This window comes from Mytilus edulis, chromosome 11 (genome assembly GCF_963676685.1).
Source record: "Mytilus edulis chromosome 11, xbMytEdul2.2, whole genome shotgun sequence".
NCBI classification, from domain to species: Eukaryota; Metazoa; Mollusca; class Bivalvia; order Mytilida; family Mytilidae; genus Mytilus; species Mytilus edulis.
This window is the reverse complement of record NC_092354.1, coordinates 45,159,618-45,178,821: the sequence shown is the minus strand read 5'-3', so window position 1 is coordinate 45,178,821 and position 19,204 is coordinate 45,159,618. Positions and strand designations below refer to the sequence as shown.

Sequence of the window (19,204 nt, the reverse complement as noted above, 5' to 3'; positions counted from 1 at the left end):
AAATCTACACCGATGAGTGAATGTGGTAAAGTGTCAATAACATGAAAATCAAACTCAAAACATTTGTCTTTTATCTTAATAGTCTAAAATACTTTTCCTAGCACTCTCAATTTTTGTTGTCCTATCCTAAAACTGAATATACGTGTGTTTTTGTTTTTTCTTAATTTGGTTTACTCATGAAAATCTTATTTAAAAATGATTGTGATATGCATGATATGTCTGCACCGGTGTCAACCAAAGCATTTGTTGGTATACTATTTACTAAAACGCGAGTTGTGTTTTTATATAATATTGTCGTTAAGTTGATTTTAACCGACTTTCCATTGTGCCTATCATTGGGAAAGCCTTGGACAGGCGCGAATTCCTATCTATGAGGATTTTGATTTTGAGGATACTGATTTTGAGTATAATTAAATTGTGGGTTTTGATGTTGCGAGTATTGATTTTGTGGATATTGATTGTACCTCTTAGCTTTTATACACACTTGTTCAAAATGACCCTTAACTTTACAAAACCGACACATTGAATTTTGTGCAGGGCATGATTGTCTATTTAAACAGTACCTACCACATCCTTGACAAGATGAACTCTGTGGACGCTGGTAGTTTCGTTGCTGGAAATTGGTTTTCGGTCGTGGTTGGTAGTTTTGCCTTTGGTACGGCCCATTTGACTGGTTATTGTTCTGGGCCTGTATGGCTGACATTTCGGCGACGCTACTGCTAAGTTTGTCCGTTAACATGGCCGACAATCTGTCCTCAATACTGGCTATGTTGGCTACCTGCAAAGTCAGATTTTCAATAGGCTTTGCCGTCGTCATCTGGACCGTTTTCTCCGCAATCGAGGCTGCAGCCAAAAACTGTTGATGTGTCTTTGGTACTTGAGGCATTACTATTGCTGCGAGATCTGGCCTCAGTCCTCCAACTAGCATGCTCACCAGGATGGCTTCTGGAACGTTGCTGTCGGAAGTTTGTGCCAGAATTCTTTTGAATTGGTCATCGACCGATTCAGACTGATATTGCTTTATGTACTGGAGGCTGTATTCGAGGTTTCCTCTCGGGAATCGCTCTAAAAACGCCACCTTCAGACGCTGCAGGTTCCTACGAACGCCTTCCTCCAGCCAACTGTGTCGCTATCCGTGAACTTGCACAAGGTGCAATACTGTATGAAGAGACTCCAAAACTTGATAGGATTTTCGCCTCTTCCCTCGAACCTCTGCAGGGTCACGTTTCCCATATGTTTTGGTCCCCGAGATTCAGGTTGGGACGCCTGTGGTACTTGCGGCTGTAACTGGTTAAGCTGCATTTGCAGTTGAAGCTGCCGTTCCAAGTTTTGAACATGCAACTTTAACTGCTGCTTTTCCGGGTCCTCTTGTGACGGGTGTTGCTGCCGCATCGGCACTTGGTCAGGCGTGGAAATGCTTGGCGGCTGTTCTAACGGCTGCAATAACCTTTCCTTCAATGTACGGGTTTTATCAGTCAGAGACGTGCCGTTGTCAGGTTTAGTCCCCCCTGATGCGTCGTTTTCCAAGGTGGCTTTTGCCGCCGATAACGGACTAGGGTTGGTTGGCATCAAGTTAATTGATTCCGGTATCGTTGATTTCACCGGTGTTACTGGGATTTGTGATAAATCTTTTTCAGTTCTCTTGCTTCTAAGAAGATAGTCATTCATTGTATCTCTGTTCTTGTAATTAATAGTTGACATGCTTATTTGTTTTTGTTGAAAATTTCGGGACTTTCGGGCCTCCACCAAAATTATCAAGAAAGATTTTGTATCTTTCCTTTCAATACAGTAAACATAAACCAATTGGTAAAGTCCAAATTCATTTAATAAATTTTTAATATGTTGCAATATTGTAAAGAAAAAATAAATATATTAGAAACTTTGAATAAATAGTAAATATAATATACTTGTCGATTGACAGAATTTAAATTTAACGAAAGTATCTAAGTTGTCTGATGTATTGCTTGTGTAACATTTCATAATAGGAAATATATAAACTCATAAAGGGGGGTAAATCATTATATGGTATATCCAACTCTTCATTTTTAAATAAAATTTCTAAACAGTCAGTTTGAAGAGATGAATAATTGAATGGATCAAAATTGATATCAGCTAAATAATTTGTGGCTTCTAAATAATCTATATCAGTATGGTTATTACATATTTGTACCAGAGCTGGGCCGGCGAAAAGGTGGTTACGTCTTTTAGCATATCAATATCTTGGAAATGGGCTGTTGCTGCTGATCCTGATCCAGCTACTGCTCCTGTTCCTGGTCCTGGTCCTGTTACTGCTCCTGGTCCTGTTACTGCTCCTGGTCCTGCTACTGCTCCTGCTCCTGGTCCTGCTACTGTAGTTACTGGAACTGTTGTGGATGTTGTAGCAGTCACTGTTGAAGAAATTTGTGATGTTGTTGAAGTTGTAGTTGAAATTGGTAGGGTAGGATACAATGATGAAAAATGTTGTGGCGTTTGAAGTGAATTTGTGGTAGGTGCCGGTCTTTTAGCAAACGCTGATGGAATAGATGGCCGGTGTACAATTGATGGTCTTAATGGAGTGATACTGGATGGCAAAGTAGGTTGTCCTGTCCACGACGAAAGAAAGTGATTTTTGTTGGAATGAATAGGCGATGGTTGAAAGAAAGGCTGGTCTTCAACGTATGGTATTGTGGTGTCGTTATCATCAACTGGATACGATGGTGGGTGATCGGGTTTGAAGCTTATAGCGTTGTCTGTTTTTTTTGTGAAAAGATCTAAATTATCGAAGGCCGATTCAATATCGCATTGAATTTCTTGATGATAATTAGCTGGTGTTTTTCCTTGTTTCAGTGGTTTTTTGCTATTGTTGAACATGGTCCTCTACCATTCTATTGTGTTACGATTTGTTGTGTTTTGGTGTTGTGGTATATTAACCCGACAATTGTAATGCCCTTTGGCACAATATGGGGGAGGCTCAAGGTAGTAGGCCGGGACAACAATGGCAAAGAAAAACCAAACTAAAATATCAAGAAATTCGCTATTAACATTATAGCGGCTTGATTACTTTATATATTATTTTGTGCGTGTCTTGAGCCTTAAGTTATCTATTATCTGTATCTGTAATTGATAATGCCTACATGTAGTTGACCATTGTCCATAGTTTATGACATAATTTGTTAACCTTTATCAAACAAAATTAAGTAACATTTGTACTCTCAGAAAGTCACTTAGAACAGCGTGACATTTACTTGAAACAAAAGTCTATTTGTTGTTTCTTATGTTCACGAATTAAACATGAAAGTTTGGCTTTAAAGTATATAGTAGTTAAACAATAATTGACTATAAAATATTTTTCACAGAAGATTTTACATGTATTAATTAGTAACTATATGAAATCAAATAAAGTACATTTTTCTATTACAATACAAATATTAATATTGACATGCGTTTAAAACACATGTTTTAGTACTAACAAAGTTCTAATTAACATTATTCTGAAAAGTTATTCAAAAGACGATTTAAATGAATACAATTCTACAACACTTATTTTTATAACTTGTTTAGACAGTCTTTTTTAAAAGTTTTTCTTAAAATTGTTGGACATGTAATGCAATACGATTTGTGAAATAAAATAAACATTTTGTTTCTTAGCTGATTTTATCAATAAGCGTTTGATGTACAAGTTTCATGAAAATATATGTTAACAATTAAAATACACAACAATATCAACTTAGTTATTAGAGAGTTATTAATGTCACTGATGTTGATAGTAGTTCTTGGTTCTTAGAAAAAAAAAATGCATTATAATGTAGTATCAATGTACAATTGTGTATTCTGATAAAGTCACAAATAAATCATTAACTGGAAACAAATGTAAAAGTGATTAGTCCGAAAGGTATCAACATAATGTTCACTGTAAATATTCCGGATCGAATTGTCGAAACACTGTCTTTGTCCATGGCATGTTGTAATGTCTAGATGTTGATGTTTGATGTTGGATTTTAAAGGTCGTCCAACATTTATTAACGGGCCTCAACCAAATATTATAACAAAAAAGATCCCTTTCCTTCCTTTTTGGATACTCTCAAGTGGATGTCGATGAACTTATTAATTTTGTTTTTATAATTGAATAATGTTTTTAACTCTTGTTTCTGTGATACTGATATATCTATCACTGTATACTTATTTGTACTAATCTATAATATTGACACTGTGTTAGTTTAACATTGTCTGTAGAGATGTTAATCCTTAAAACGCTTCTGTTCTATTGAAGTAAATTCATTATTCCATAGATAAAAAATACAGTCTACTGTTCTAGAATATCCTTTAAACATTTTGACATTTCAGAACATATATTTAAATTTTAATCATTTTTGGGAATGTAGGTTTTTCAATTAAATGTTTCTATTATATCGATACTGTATCAGTTTAACAATGTCTTTAGAGAGATGTTAATCCTTCAAACGCATTTTGTTCTATTGATGTAATCTCATAATTTCCCGGATTTCTGGAAACAAGATAAAAAAAAGTTGTTAAAACCTTCAACAGTCCAAACTGACAAATCCACGTAAAGGCATTTTGTGTACTGTTTATAACTGAAGAGGGTAATGTATACGCTTTATTAACGCAAAAAAAAAATAATCTTGGTCACGCGTGGAATTGCGTGGCGGCTGTGCCAGCGGCTGCATTAACCGTTCTTCCGTCAATCGACGGGTTCGATCATTCAGAGACGTGCCTTTGTCAGGTGTAGTCCTGACTGACGTCATTTTTTCACCGTAGCTTTTGCTTCTGGTAACGGACTAGGGTTGGTTGGTAATAGGTTACCGGACTCCGGTGGTAGCGTCGATTTCACCGGTGTTACAGGGATTTTCTTTAAATCAGTTACGGGTTTCCTGCTTCCAAGGAGATACTCGTTCATAGTGTCTCTGTTTCTATAATTGACAGGAATTGACATGCTTAGTCGGAATTGTTGAGATTTCGGGACCTTCGGGCCTCCACCAAAATAATCAGGACTTTTATTTGTCTCGTAAGTTGTCTAGACGGACCTGTAACTTTGCCGTAGTTTGGCTTTGGGTGTAATAAAACAAAATGTTTCAAACATATATGAAGTATTAAAAACTTGAATAATCTTAAACATAATTTGATTTTGTTTATATTAGTCTCTAAGTTACTTTTTTATCATTTTTGAGGTAACCAAATTTGTCAAATAATTGTGGCGTCCCTGCTTCTTGGGTGACCCATGGGTACATTTTCTAGGAGTTCCTGCTCCTGAGATAACCCATTATGTCAATTATTTGTGGCGTCCCTGCTATTCAGGTAGCATGAACAGTATACTTGCCTATATATATATATTAAATTATTTTAACTTTGTACCGGTAAAAGATTATCCAACAGTACACGGCAACAAAAAATTGACTTGTTCCTAATAGGTACCATACAAACAAGGATATTCATTTTATGTAACCCTTAATAAAGGTGTACCCAATCTTAAAGACGACTGACTGATTGCAAATATTAATATTGAACATGCGTTTAAAATACATGTTTTAGTACAAAAAAAGTTGTAATAAACATCATTCTGAAAAATGTTATTCAATAGATGATTTAAATGAATACAATTCTACAACACTATATAAAAAACATAATTTTATAACTTATTTACAGTCTTAAACAAGTTTTTCTTAAAATTTTAAGACATGCAATGCAATACGATTTGTGAAATGAAAATAACAAAAGATGTTGTTTATCTTTAAAACGGTCTCTGAAAGCAGCGATCAAAAAATCAAAATGGTGTTTCTCTGAATCGGCTACTGTGTCATACCAAATTTTAGCATGACCTTCTAAATGAAAAGGAAATGACTCTGCACTCTTTTTCTTTGACAAATCATAAAAACTACAATATTGATTAAAATTAGTTAACCAAGTTTGCGGATTTTGAGTATTGTCACCTTTAAATTTTTCAATTTTCAAAATTGATGACATGTTATAAATGTTCGTAAGGGGTTGTATTGTCCTACCTGTTGTTGACACAGCTCCTGCTCCTGTTCCTGCAGCTGTCGTTACTGGAACTGTGGTTAATGATCCTATTGTGGATGTGGAAACAGTCACAGTTGAAGCAATTGGTGTCGTTGTAGAAGCTGTAACTGAAATTGGTAACTTGGGATAAAGAGATGAAAAATGTTGTGGAGTTTGTAGTCGATTTGTAATAGGTGCCGGTCTTTTAGCAAACGTGGATGGAATGGTTCGCCGGTGTACAATTGACGGTCTTAAAGGAGTTATACTGGATGGCAGGGTAGGTTGTCCTGTCCACAATGAAAGAAAGTGATTTTTGGTTGAATGAATAGGCGATGATTGGAAGAAAGGCTGGCCTTCGACGTAAGGTATTGTGGTGTCGTTATCACAATCATCAACTGGATACGACGGTGGGTGACCGACTTTGAAGCTGACAACGTTGTCTGGTTGTTTAGTAAAAAGGTCTAGATTATCGAATGCCGACTCAATTTTGCACTGGATTTCCTGGTGATAATTGGATGGTGTCTTCCCTGGTTTTAGTGGTTTCTTTCCTTTGTTAAACATTGTCCTCTACCATTCTACAATTATATGAAGAATGTATATAAAAAAATAAACATAAATTAACAATAACACAAAAAAAAACTTTTTAAAAATACAAACAGAAACAAAAATTCCCCATTTCCCTTATTATATAAAAGTTATGATGTACTGTGAAAATTCATGGTTCGTGGTATGAGCAAAATTTTCATGTTCGTGGGTTTTTACAGATAAAAAATAAGCACAATAAAAATCAACCTGCTTTAACAATTCTAAGTTTGGTCTCAACTAGATAATAGTTATCAAAAGTACCAGGATTATAATTTAGTACGCCAGACGCGCGTTTCGTCTACATAAGACTCATCAGTGACGCTCATATCAAAATATTTAAAAAAGCCAAACAAGTGCAAAGTTGAAGATCACTGAGAACCAAAATTCCAAAAAGTTGTACCAAATACGGCTAAGGTTATCTATGCCTGGGATAGGAAAATCCTTAGTTTTTCGAAAAATTCAAAGTTTTGTAAACAGGAAATTTATAAAAATGACCACATTATTGATATTCATGTCAACACCGAAGTGTTGACTACTGGGCTGGTGATACCCTCGGGGACGAAACGTCCACCAGCAGTGGCATCGACCCAGTGGTGTAAATAGTTATCAAACGCATCTCTTTAATCTTAACCAATACCAAAGTAGTATAGTACTTGAGCGAGTTCAGCGCACAAACCCCCCCCCCCCCCCCAAATTTTTTTTTTTTTACCCCTAAAAATACCCACATTTCAAGTAAAAAAGCCCTAAATTTTCATAAAAAAAGCAAAAAACACCCAAAAAAAAACACTAAAATTTTTTATCCCCAAAAAAAACCACCTTAAAAATCCCCTCAAAAGAACCCAAAAAAAAATACAAGATGCACAAATTAATTTTGACACGTTATTTAATCAACAGTTACATCTGCAAGTTATAAAATCAAAAACATTTGTTTAGAATTTGATATGGTTTCTGATACAGAATTAGCAAGACAGATAAGACAATTAGTTGATGGTAAGATGGTTATTTTGTACGATAGAATACTAAGACATAGAAAAATAACCAAAAACAAATCTGATACATTGTGGAATATTAATTTAAATGTTTTAGCTAGAAGTATGAAAGGAATTCTAATGTTGTTCGAAGATCCTGAAAGAACAAGTACAGAAACTTATTATAATCCTAACATAACAAAAGTAGAAATGACAATAGAAGGTGTTCCGAATCAACTATACAGTCAAGGAATGAAAGCATATCAACAATGGGATGAAATAAATAAATTCTTTGCTTTAAATTCAAAAAGAAATAAAACAACAGAAGCAGTTTTAAAAGATGTATGTTTCTCTTATATAACATTAGAAAAATATTTAACAGATAATTTTGCATTATGGTTAGATTTACGTTCAACAGATGATAACTCATTACACGGTTCAGGAAGAAAAATTGAAAATGCCTCTGAAGGTATTACCATCCAAATAACGAAAAGGGTAGGAGCAGAGGAATCAATAAATGTTTATCTGTTTGTTATACAAGATGCACAAATTAATTTTGAAGATGGAAGATTTAAAGAAGTTCATTACTAGGAATTACTGTATTGACGAACAAGTTCTATTATCCTATTCTTTTCAGAAATTAATTCACTTCTCTTTATTTCCAATGTAGTCTTTTCTTCATTCTCACAGGTTCTTTTTGTTATCATTTTTTTGAGATTAGTCTTTGCACTAACTTTTTGTCTTATTAATCGTAACCAAATCCGTCTCTTGTTTTTGTCATCAAAATCTTCCTTGGCTTTATTTATTCTCTCGGTTAACAATTCAATTTCCTTTTTTATGCTGTTCATCTCCATATCTTGTAAATTTATCGTATTATTACGTTTCGCCAATAATGTTTTCAAGTTTTTCTAATCCATCCAACACTTTAACTAAATAACATCTTCTCAATTCAGATTCCATTTTGAAGTTAGTTAAGTAAGTGTTTACTGCATCTAAGGAGTTGTTTACTGCAACTAAGTAAGTGTTCATTGAAACTAAGTAAATGTTTACTGTATCCAAGCAAACTTTTTATATTCAATTCAATAGGATATGACTTTTAAATAAACTAAATCGATCATTGTAAATATTTACATTTTATCATGAAATATGTAATAGAGCTTGAAATAGTGACCATAGTGACCAGCTCATCCCTAACAGTCAATTTTTTCAACAACACTACCTGCTAAAGTATACTCAGGAATGCAAAAACCATTCCAGAAAAGTTTTACACCTTGAAATCCTCAAAGGCGAACACATTAAAATACTGGTGTTTAAGATATGAAATGCTATAAAGAAAAATACTGAAAAATTCCAACATCTTCATAAACCCAAACCAACCCATTTTGAATTTTATATCCTATATTAAAGGTAAAGGTATTCATTTACATAGAAACACAAACCAGAAAGAAGTCTTTATTGATAGACTATTTTATTAACTAATATTGTTGAAACAAATTATATCAAATTCCATGACAGAAAAGATAAAATTAAGAAAAAGGTAAAAGTTTAAAATAGATGTTATGTATCATTCATAACATATTATCATCCTCAAGCAGAAGAACTGCAAAAAGTATTCAGAAAATACTGGCATCTTATTTAAACATATTATTCAATAGGTGTTACATTGTGTATCATATTCCATTAAAACCAATCCATAGGATTCAAAAGAAATAGAACATTGGTGAATGAGTGAAATGAACTATAAAATAGTTTGTATGAACATCTCCGTTCCTTCAAAATAGTTCACTGTGCACAACTAATTAATGACCATGTAAACTGATATGCTTATAAGACAAAATTATGCCAGGAATCACTTAATTCAACATCTATTGAGATAGGTTGAAATAGTTAGAAAATCAAAAATCAAAAAATCTAAATTCAAATTAACAAATTTTACAAAATATGAAAAAATCAATAAATTAAAACAGTAATAAAAAAAAAGACAAACAGAAGGAGTGGTCTCTACTGAAAGTTTCCCTTTAATCAACAAATTTCCAGAAAAACTCTCAACGTTGCTACACCGTATCAATGAAAGGCCAGAACAATGATTTGTAGTTACACATTAGTTAGTCATTAGAAAGGCCATTTATGAAAAAGTTTACCAATTGTTTCTGAATTGTAGGTAAATTTACATTATGATCCTTAAAAACTTCTTCCGCAAGGTTTTACAGTCTTTCCGCGAAAATGTGAACATTTCAACCAGGTTTTGTTTAATTTTGCTTTAAAGGTCGAAAGCATGTTGTGGATCTGACACTTCTGAAAATCTTTCAACTAATCGATCTTTTAACTCGTTCCATCCCACAGTTTTGTCCCCGTCATTTTGTTCTGACTACCGGCGGGTCACTAGCTTAAATGCCAACATTTTCGATTAATTTCTACCCAACCCTGCCAAAGCAATATATTTTTCTATTTGCTTAATCCATTTCTAAACTTTGTAGCATCCCCCAAAAAATCAGTATAATTTAATAAACCCCCTCTGCCCCTAATTTGTTTGATAACCCTTGCAGTTGGTAAGCTAGGTTGTTCAACGCTAGTCCTATATCTTGTTCAGCAATTACGAGATGGTAATGTAATACAGTCATCTATAATACTAAAATTACGAGGTCCAATTTATCAGCCGTCATCACGTAAAAACGATGAATCAAAGAATTCAACTTTATATCTAACTAATATAGTACAATGCTGTTGATTAAAAATTACACCACTCCAGTCCCCTTTGTTTCCCACATAATTAATATTGCCAATAATTAAGAAGTTCCGGGTCGAATCCGATACCGATACCAATAGTATATTCACCTGTTACCTGTTTACCTTTTCTGTATGTTCCGCATCTGACAGGCACACCACCAAACACTGTATTTAGGATTTTGCTATATACACGGGTCGTAATCACAGGGTTGACACTACTAAATTCAATCATTGTCACATTGTTCCCGATTGTAGTATTTTAATCAGTATGACTTTTTAAGATGACAATACGAATAATATAATTCTGGACTTAAAATAAGGCGTATAGGTACAGCATGTACAGTTTTCAATTTGTAAGCCGGAATGACGTAAAACAGCGAATCAAAGAATTCAACTTTAATTATAACTCATTAAGGACAATGCTGTTGATAAAAAATACTCCTTTCCAGGGACTTTTGTTTTCCAAATAAAATTAATAATACCAATAATTGATAAGTTCCAGGTCGACGGGTTCAAACAGAAAGATGTTGAAAGCAGAGAAAACTGTGCATCTTATAATCGGCATGACTTTATCAGATGACAATACCAATACTAAAATAAGGCTTACGCATAATTATATTCTTTAATTCAGCCACAGACCCGCGATATCACGGGTGTGTTCTAGTTTTATTATATAATTACAAAGTCAAGAAATATTCTAAAGTTCAAATGTTCACAAACTGTCTTAAAAGTTGAATTGTTCGAATGTTCAATAACTCACCACACGGGCACGTGATCGTATAGTGGTATTATTGTGTTACGATTTGTTGTGTTTTGGTGTTGTGGTATATTAACCCGACAATTGTAATGCCCTTTGGCACAATCTGGGTTGAAAGAAATGATACAAAGTATCATTTAGAAGTTCATATTGACTAGTTTCATATGGTATTGCATGTGCTCTGTTTTTATTATATGGTAAAGTGCCATTCTGTAAGAAGGTGATTATTGGTCCAAAATATGGGCACTGTTTTTGTAAAGATGAAATATCTTGTAAGGAAAAGATTGGAATTTCTTTTTCAGAGTTATTAATCTGTTCCACAGTTTTCCCTGGATAAATGAAAGTAATTTCGGTTAAAACTTTGGTTTGTTCTGACTGTTTTTCATAAGTTCGTCTGGAAAGCGCATCACAGTGTTGATTTCTCGATCCCAAACGATGTATAACGTCAAATTTATATTCTTGTAATTTTAACGCCCACCTTATAAACGTTGATGGAATAGATGGCCGGTGTACAATTGATGGTCTTAATGGAGTGATACTGGATGGCAAAGTAGGTTGTCCTGTCCACGACGAAAGAAAGTGATTTTTGTTGGAATGAATAGGCGATGATTGAAAGAAAGGCTGGTCTTCAACGTATGGTATTGTGGTGTCGTTATCATCAACTGGATACGATGGTGGGTGATCGGGTTTGAAGCTGATAACGTTGTCTGGTTTTTTTGTGAAAAGATCTAAATTGTCGAAGGCCGATTCAATATCGCATTGAATTTCTTGATGATAATTAGCTGGTGTTTTTCCTTGTTTCAGTGGTTTTTTGCTATTGTTGAACATGGTCCTCTACCATTCTATTGTGTTACGATTTGTTGTTTCTTATGTTCACCAATTAAACATGAAAGTTTGGCTTTAAAGTATATAGTAGTTAAACAATAATTGACTATAAAATATTTTTCACAGAAGATTTTACATGTATTAATTAGTAACTATATGAAATCAAAAAAAGTACATTTGTCTATTACAATAATCGCTCTCCCTTTGAAAAGGAGATTGTTCCACCAATCTAAATTTACTAACACCATGAAATAACCAACAATAATAACACAATATTTTTCTTTGTTTTGTTTTGTTTCTATTTTTTGTTTCTTTTTTTTTTCATATACATATATATATAATACAATAAAATACACAATGAAAATAATTAAAACATAAAATACAATTAAATGGATATATAACATAAATCAATGATTTAAAGGCCTTCAAATATTTACAGATGTACATAAAGATACTTAATTAAATGACTATTTTAAAAGCAATGATCATTATAATATATCATTCAATTAAGATCTAGTTAATTTTCCATGACGTTAACGATTTTCCCTTTCATGCCTAAACAAGGGACATTTTTTTTTCTTTTTGTATAATCTATACACATATCACAATGGCAGCGATGATTGCATTTTATTTGTATACAAGTATTTCGCGTTTACTCGCGCACTTGAAGGTAGGAAATTTAAGGAGAGTCTAAAAATGAAGGGGAATTCTATATGAATGTTTTACTCTGTTGCAATATTGTAAAGAAAAATTAATATATTAAAAACTTTGAATAAATAGTAAATATAATATACTTATCGATTGACAGAATTTAAATTTAACGAAAGTATCTAAGTTGTCTGATGTATTACTTGTGTAACATTTCATAATAGGAAATATATAAACTCATAAAGGGGGGTAAATCATTATATGGTATATCCAACTCTTCATTTTTAAATAAAATTTCTAAACAGTCAGTTTGAAGAGACGAATAATTGAATGGATCAAAATTGATATCAGCTAAATAATTTGTGGCTTCTAAAAAATCTATATCAGTATGGTTATTACATAATTTGTACCAGAGCTGGGCCGGCGAAAAGGTGGTTACGTCTTTTAGCATATCAATATCTGGGAAAATAGAAAAAAACAATATAAGTATAAAGTAGAAGGGTATACATTAGTGTTACGATTGTTTGGTTGACCTGGGTGATCACTATTTCTTGCGAACCTATTGTCATTTTTAATAGGACATTTAATGTTGTGATGAAGTAGTATTACATAAACAGAGAAAGGATGTTTAAGTATTGACCTTAGTGTGCATGCTTGGAAAATGTTCAGATCGATAATTTCAGGTACCTGAATGGATAGATAAGTATTTTTATTTCGAACTGTAAAATTTGGATAAGAAATATGTAATTTTGGCCTAATGTAATTTACAACAGATAAATTATCAATAATGTTTGGAAGTTGAATATCCCAGTATGTTGGACATAGAGGCATGGAATAAATTGGAATACAAACACAATTGAAACCTGTTGTTATTTCTAAACATAATTTAGTATTCATATTTGTTCTTTTGAAGGATTTAACTAATAAAATAATAGTCATTAAAAAAGAAGTAAAAGCTAATGTAAAAACAGCATGATCCCAAGTTATATTGGAATTTAATACATTGATCCATGTAGTAGGTGCTTGAGTTGTGGAAGGGTCAAATTTAAAATTTGGTAGTGTAGTAGCCGATATTCGAACAGGTTGATATATAGCGATTGCAGCAGCTATAATTTTGAATTTATAAAATAACCAGATAAGAACAATTGTATTAAGTGAAGTAATAATAATTACAATTAATGATAATATATCGTTTGTCGTAGGCCATTTTCAAAGTTTAGATCAATTTGTCCATCTACTATAGAATCAGCTAAAGTGGAATATATAGTATTTTGTGTCTTGACTCTTGTAACCAATTTTTTTAAATTGAGGTGATATTTTTCATCTTTATCAAAAATATGATTCATTTTATTTTTGTATATTGTGAAGTTTGGTAAAGAAATAGAAACTGGATCAGTGAAAGTTGTAGTAGCAAGGATATTTTCAATTTTTGAATCATCAAAGAAGTGTTGTAAAATTGCTAAGTTAACTGGATGGAGTTTGGTAAAATCATATGTTCCATTTTCACAAAGTGATAATTTTGTTGCAAAATGTGAATTTTTAGAAAGTAAAATACAGTGACAAGGGATCCTAAAAATACAAAAGGAACAACCTGATAGTGTTATATTTTTATCATTACACATTAAATTTAAATTATCATATTGATAAATTAGAACTGAATCGTCTGATATTTGCTCAATATGTGGTGAAATGGAATTGGGCAAAAATTTAAAATCACAAAAGTTTTTGATTTTCTGTTTGTCATTATTGAAAATATGAAAAGCACACTCTGTAGTATTGGATGATTGAAATAAAGGATTAAAATTACAATGCCTTGGAGTCATACCTTGACACATATTCATTTGTTCCAAAGTTAGAGTTGTGAAAAATTTACGATCATGCGTGATCAGCATATATCTAGGTACGTCAAAAAGTTGAGTTGCGTGAGAAGTATTGGTAGTAACTTGAATAGGAACATATTTTATTTTATATACTTCAAATAGTTTGCCATGAGTTGTTAAAGGAAATTGGACAGCTAAATACAATTTTGTATTGTTTTGTAGAACAACATATTTAGCATAATTATAATAGTAATGTGGATTAGAAGTTAAAACTTTGTATCCAGTGTAGTTAGCGTTTAAAATATTTTGAATATCCAACACAGTTTGTTGAATTACCTTTGGTTTTAGAAGAAGAGGAGATAATTTTCCTTCGACTAAATTAATTATGGCTGATTTCAAATCTATTATATAATTTTGCAAAATGTTAGCATCTTGAGTTTGATCTGTTAGAATTTGAAAATAGTCTGTATAATGGTCTTCTATGTTTTTAAAATCTCTTTGAATAAGGGTATTTAAAAAGGATAAAGCCTGATATTTTTTTTCAATACCTTGCATTGCATTGTCAAGTCTTTTCTCTGTTTGTGAAACAAAAGACGCTAAACTACCTCCATATTGTTTTAAAGCGTTTGAAATTTTATTGTTTTCAGATGTTAAGGTATTTATATGGGAAACTATTTTTTTCATAGATTTTTCAGTTACTAAACCGAACAATCCCCCTACAATGCTTCCTACAAATGGGATTAATGCTCGCTTTGATTTGCCAATTAAAGTGATATTTAGTCTTGGTACCAATTTGTCTATTAATGATTTCGTGTCTTGGATTTGTGCATTCATATATTCTCTTATATAATTTACTTGTGAAACAATTTTGTTATACGATTGACATTGACGACATGCCTGTTTTGAACATTTAGTGACCAATGTATGTTCTATGTTCAAATACATTGGGATTTCATAAATATGTGTCCAATAATCTGTAGCAAAGTCAATATTAGGTTGATTTTGAAATATTATTCCATAATTTATTCTCTGTTCATCTGCGTTTGACGTTGACAAAAGTAAAGCAAAAAGCAAAAATCGCAAAGTCACAAATCCAAATATTGACATGCCTACAATAAAAAAAAAAGAATTAATTTGATTTCTGGAGATCAAAAGATTGGGGATAAATTTTTCCAGTGGTCTAAATGAAAGGACAATTCTGATATAGGTAGTCAAGTGGATTAATGTGATTGTGAATTGCATGCCACTTTTGTAAATTAATTTAACATTTTTTTTAACGTCTTCTTTTTAATCTTGTGTGCGCTTTTTCTGAAAACTTATTTCCCAGACAATACTTCAACGAATTTCAAAATTCATCTGTCTAAACCTTTGCAACTCGACAATATTTGGAAAGTGGCATTGACTGAGATACGCATCAAGGAGGATAATAGAACTACGTATATGAGTAGTTTGTATGTTTTGTGCAATCTGGTAGATTATTCCATTGGTAATGGGGGACAAAAACAACCTATACTTCGTAGATTGCAATGTAATAAAAAAAGGAAACTGGACCTACAAATATGAATCAACACATTATCTATCGATACATAAAACGCAAATATTTTACATTGAATTCTTTATATTGGACGACGAATTGAAAACTCCATCATTTTTGAAGAAGACGGTGCCACTAACACTACATTTTCGACAGTATCCATTTTTTCATTAGACAGAATATTTATGACATGGATATCTCTAACTTGTATATCCCAAATATAACAACATGGATTAAGTATTATCAAGACAGCATAAATAAACATACATTTAATGGGAAAAAACGTAACCAGAGAGGAAGATCTTTAGTCAGTGGGGCAAAGACAATCATCACCCCAATAGAAAATAATAAGAAGAATGAATCATCGCAAATGGATGTAAATGATGTTCCAGTTAAAATAATTTCGCCTGCCCAGGCCGTTGTAGAACAAGCATCGACAGAAATCGAACATTTGGCGCATGTCAAGAATGGTATTAAAAGGAAACACAAATCCAAAACTGTCAGAAGAGGAAATAAGCGCCAACGTCTGAGGATAAAAGGCTCTCATAAAAAGAAAAAGAAGCGAAGATTGTTAAAGAAAAAGAAGCAGATTGTTAAAGAAAAAAAAGCATAGGAAACGTAGCAGTGATATTTTCAACTAAATATTTGAAATGGCTATGCTCAATAAGGAATTCTTTGTGGAGGGACAACCATCCGAACTGTCACTTTTTGATCTACCACCCACACAATTAGGAGTAGAAAATATTAGAATTGAAAACGTTAGACCGACCTCAACAATTTCAGATTCATCCCCAATATTATTTGACATATCCGGTCAAAATGGTTTGGAATATTTGGATCTTTTCAACAGTCAGATACATGTGACATTGCGTGTATTACATGATGACAATTCAGTACTTGGAGTCTCAGAAGATGTAGCTCCTGTGAATCTAGTCTTACAATCTTTGTGTTCACAGATCGATGTTAGCATACAAGGAAAAGCTGTATCGACCACCTCAGGATATTATCCATACAAGGCATACATTCAATCTCTTTTACGATATGGATCAGATGCCAAACAGTCACAACTTTCGACCCAGCTTTGGTTGAAGGACACTTCTGGACATTTTGACGATGTAGATTTCTCAAACGGAGAAAACACCAATGGAATAGTGAGGATGTCATTCATTCAAGAATCGAAGCTTCTCGATTTACAGGGTCCAATAATGCACGATCTATTCCAAGTAAGAAGATACATTCTTAACCAGGTCGGAGTTAGCATACGATTTCATCGCTCTAATGCCAGCTTTTCCCTACTCAGCAACGAAGCAAAGAAGTATAAAATTGACATACGAGAAATGACACTGAAAGTATGTAAAATACAGGTCAACCCTGCAGTTATTACTGCATATATCGCTTTGCTCAATTCAACGAATGCTAAGTACCCATACACGAAAACAGAAATTGCCTCCACGACCCTAGCAAAGGGAACTTTGAAATTTTCATGGAATCATGTATTTCAGAGCAGTTGTCCAAACAAGCTCATAATCGCATTCATCAACAGCGAAGCAACAGGAGTGGGAAATCTCACCAAGAATCCTTGGAATTTTCAAAACTACAACCTGAGTCAAATAGGTCTGAGTGTTGATGGCATACCTGTGAATGGAGGGCCATTACAGCTGAGTTATAACAACAAAACTGGTTGCACAGTGGTAGAAGTGTTGTCTAATCTATTGATGGCCACTCGCAAATGGTTAAATGATGAAGGTATCGATATAAACAGAGATGACATACCGAGTGGTTACGCTTTGTATGCATTTGATACACAACCCGATTTTGATGGAAATGAATATTTATCTTTGAAGAAACCAGGGAGCTTGAGAAAAGATGCAGTTTTTAATACCGCATTACCACACACCGTTAATTGTATAGTTCTCGCTGAAAGACAGGGATATTTCGAAATAATTCAGTCGAGGGATGTCATTTTAAATTCTGATGGATACTAACACAATTCGATGCATGGTCGGATAGAATGAGAGCTCGCATGAGTTCGTTTGTATTATTTTCTAGTTTAAATTAGTGTTATACATGTTTTTATAACGAATTAGCATTTAACTTGCCACTGGACGTTTAGCATAAATTATAAAATATATAAAAAATGGTTTGAAAAGTAAAGATGTCTAAAATGCGTGTGAAGTACAGGTGTTATGACAAACACTTCTGTAATTAAGAAGACCGATATTCATTTAAAAAATTAAAAAACAAAATGCTGCAAAATTAAAACAAAATAAAATAAAATAATTTTACTCCTGGAAATAGGCCTATACTACATTTATATGTTATTTTTAAAGTTTAAAAAGTTTACTTCTCATTCTATTACTATATAAAAAAAAGTTTGACTACAGCACAAGCGACTTACCGGCTAAAGATCAGGTTTTCAATCCAAAAGGTCAGGAAAAAGTTGGATGAATTATTGGGAGAAAAACGTCCATTTATATACGTATTCAAGACCATGCTTGGTTGACTATGCTATATATTTTTGTCTCGTTTGCCACCAATTGTTGGCGTGGTCAGTATGACCTTGCTTCTGGATTGGACAATTTTCATTGTGCACGCTACAATCACGCCAGTTTAACAATGTCATTGGTCACATCCCGTAAAATCTAGGCTCAATCCAACACGATGAAGATGGTGTTATGTAAAATAAAAATTTTAATACCATGTTTGCTAGATAATTAGACTCAATGTACGATGAATATAGTGTTTTATAATATTTTTTTTTTTAAGTAGATACAAAGCCAATGGATTGATAATAATATGCACACCTTTGCTCTATACTCTTAGTCTTAAAGAAGGTCTGGGGATTTCAATAAAAATCTTTTGTTTTTGGTGTATTATTATAATTTTGTTGTAGTGTAGATGTAGGTTTCCCATTATTCTTGACTTGTCCCTCAATGTTGTCTAGGATAGGACTTAAACCTGGTCTTGGTTTTAGTAGAGTCATGGTTGCTGTTTCAAATTTTTCTTTTTTTCTTTTGTTTTTGTGTGTTATATTTTTTGTTGTTTCATGTTATTCGTCTGTTTTCTCCAGTCTGGTACGGGTACTTTGATTTTTGTTTAGTGATAGAATAAAAGACTGTTTAATAAAATTTATTGTATCCATTTAAAGTCCACTAATACATAATGGTATTAACATAAAAGAAAATACATAAAAAACAATCAGTTCATACTATAAAGATTTAACAGAATAAATAATACCAATGAGATCAACCAAAAAAAAAAATGAAAAAAAAAATGATAATACATCTTTTCTAAATGGTACACCAATGTAGATTTTTCTGAGTATTACTGTAAAATGGATAAAAAAAAA

General features: G+C 32.8%; 1 protein-coding gene across 1 annotated transcript; it reads left to right on the top strand.

Annotated features, from left to right (window-relative positions):
• Nucleotides 1-16,505: 16,505 nt before the first annotated feature.
• LOC139494299 (uncharacterized protein F54H12.2-like) lies at nt 16,506-17,840 on the top strand. Its single transcript, XM_071282467.1, has one exon. The coding sequence runs from the start codon at nt 16,506-16,508 to the stop codon at nt 17,838-17,840; it is 1,335 nt and encodes a 444-aa protein (XP_071138568.1).
• Nucleotides 17,841-19,204: the final 1,364 nt, after the last annotated feature.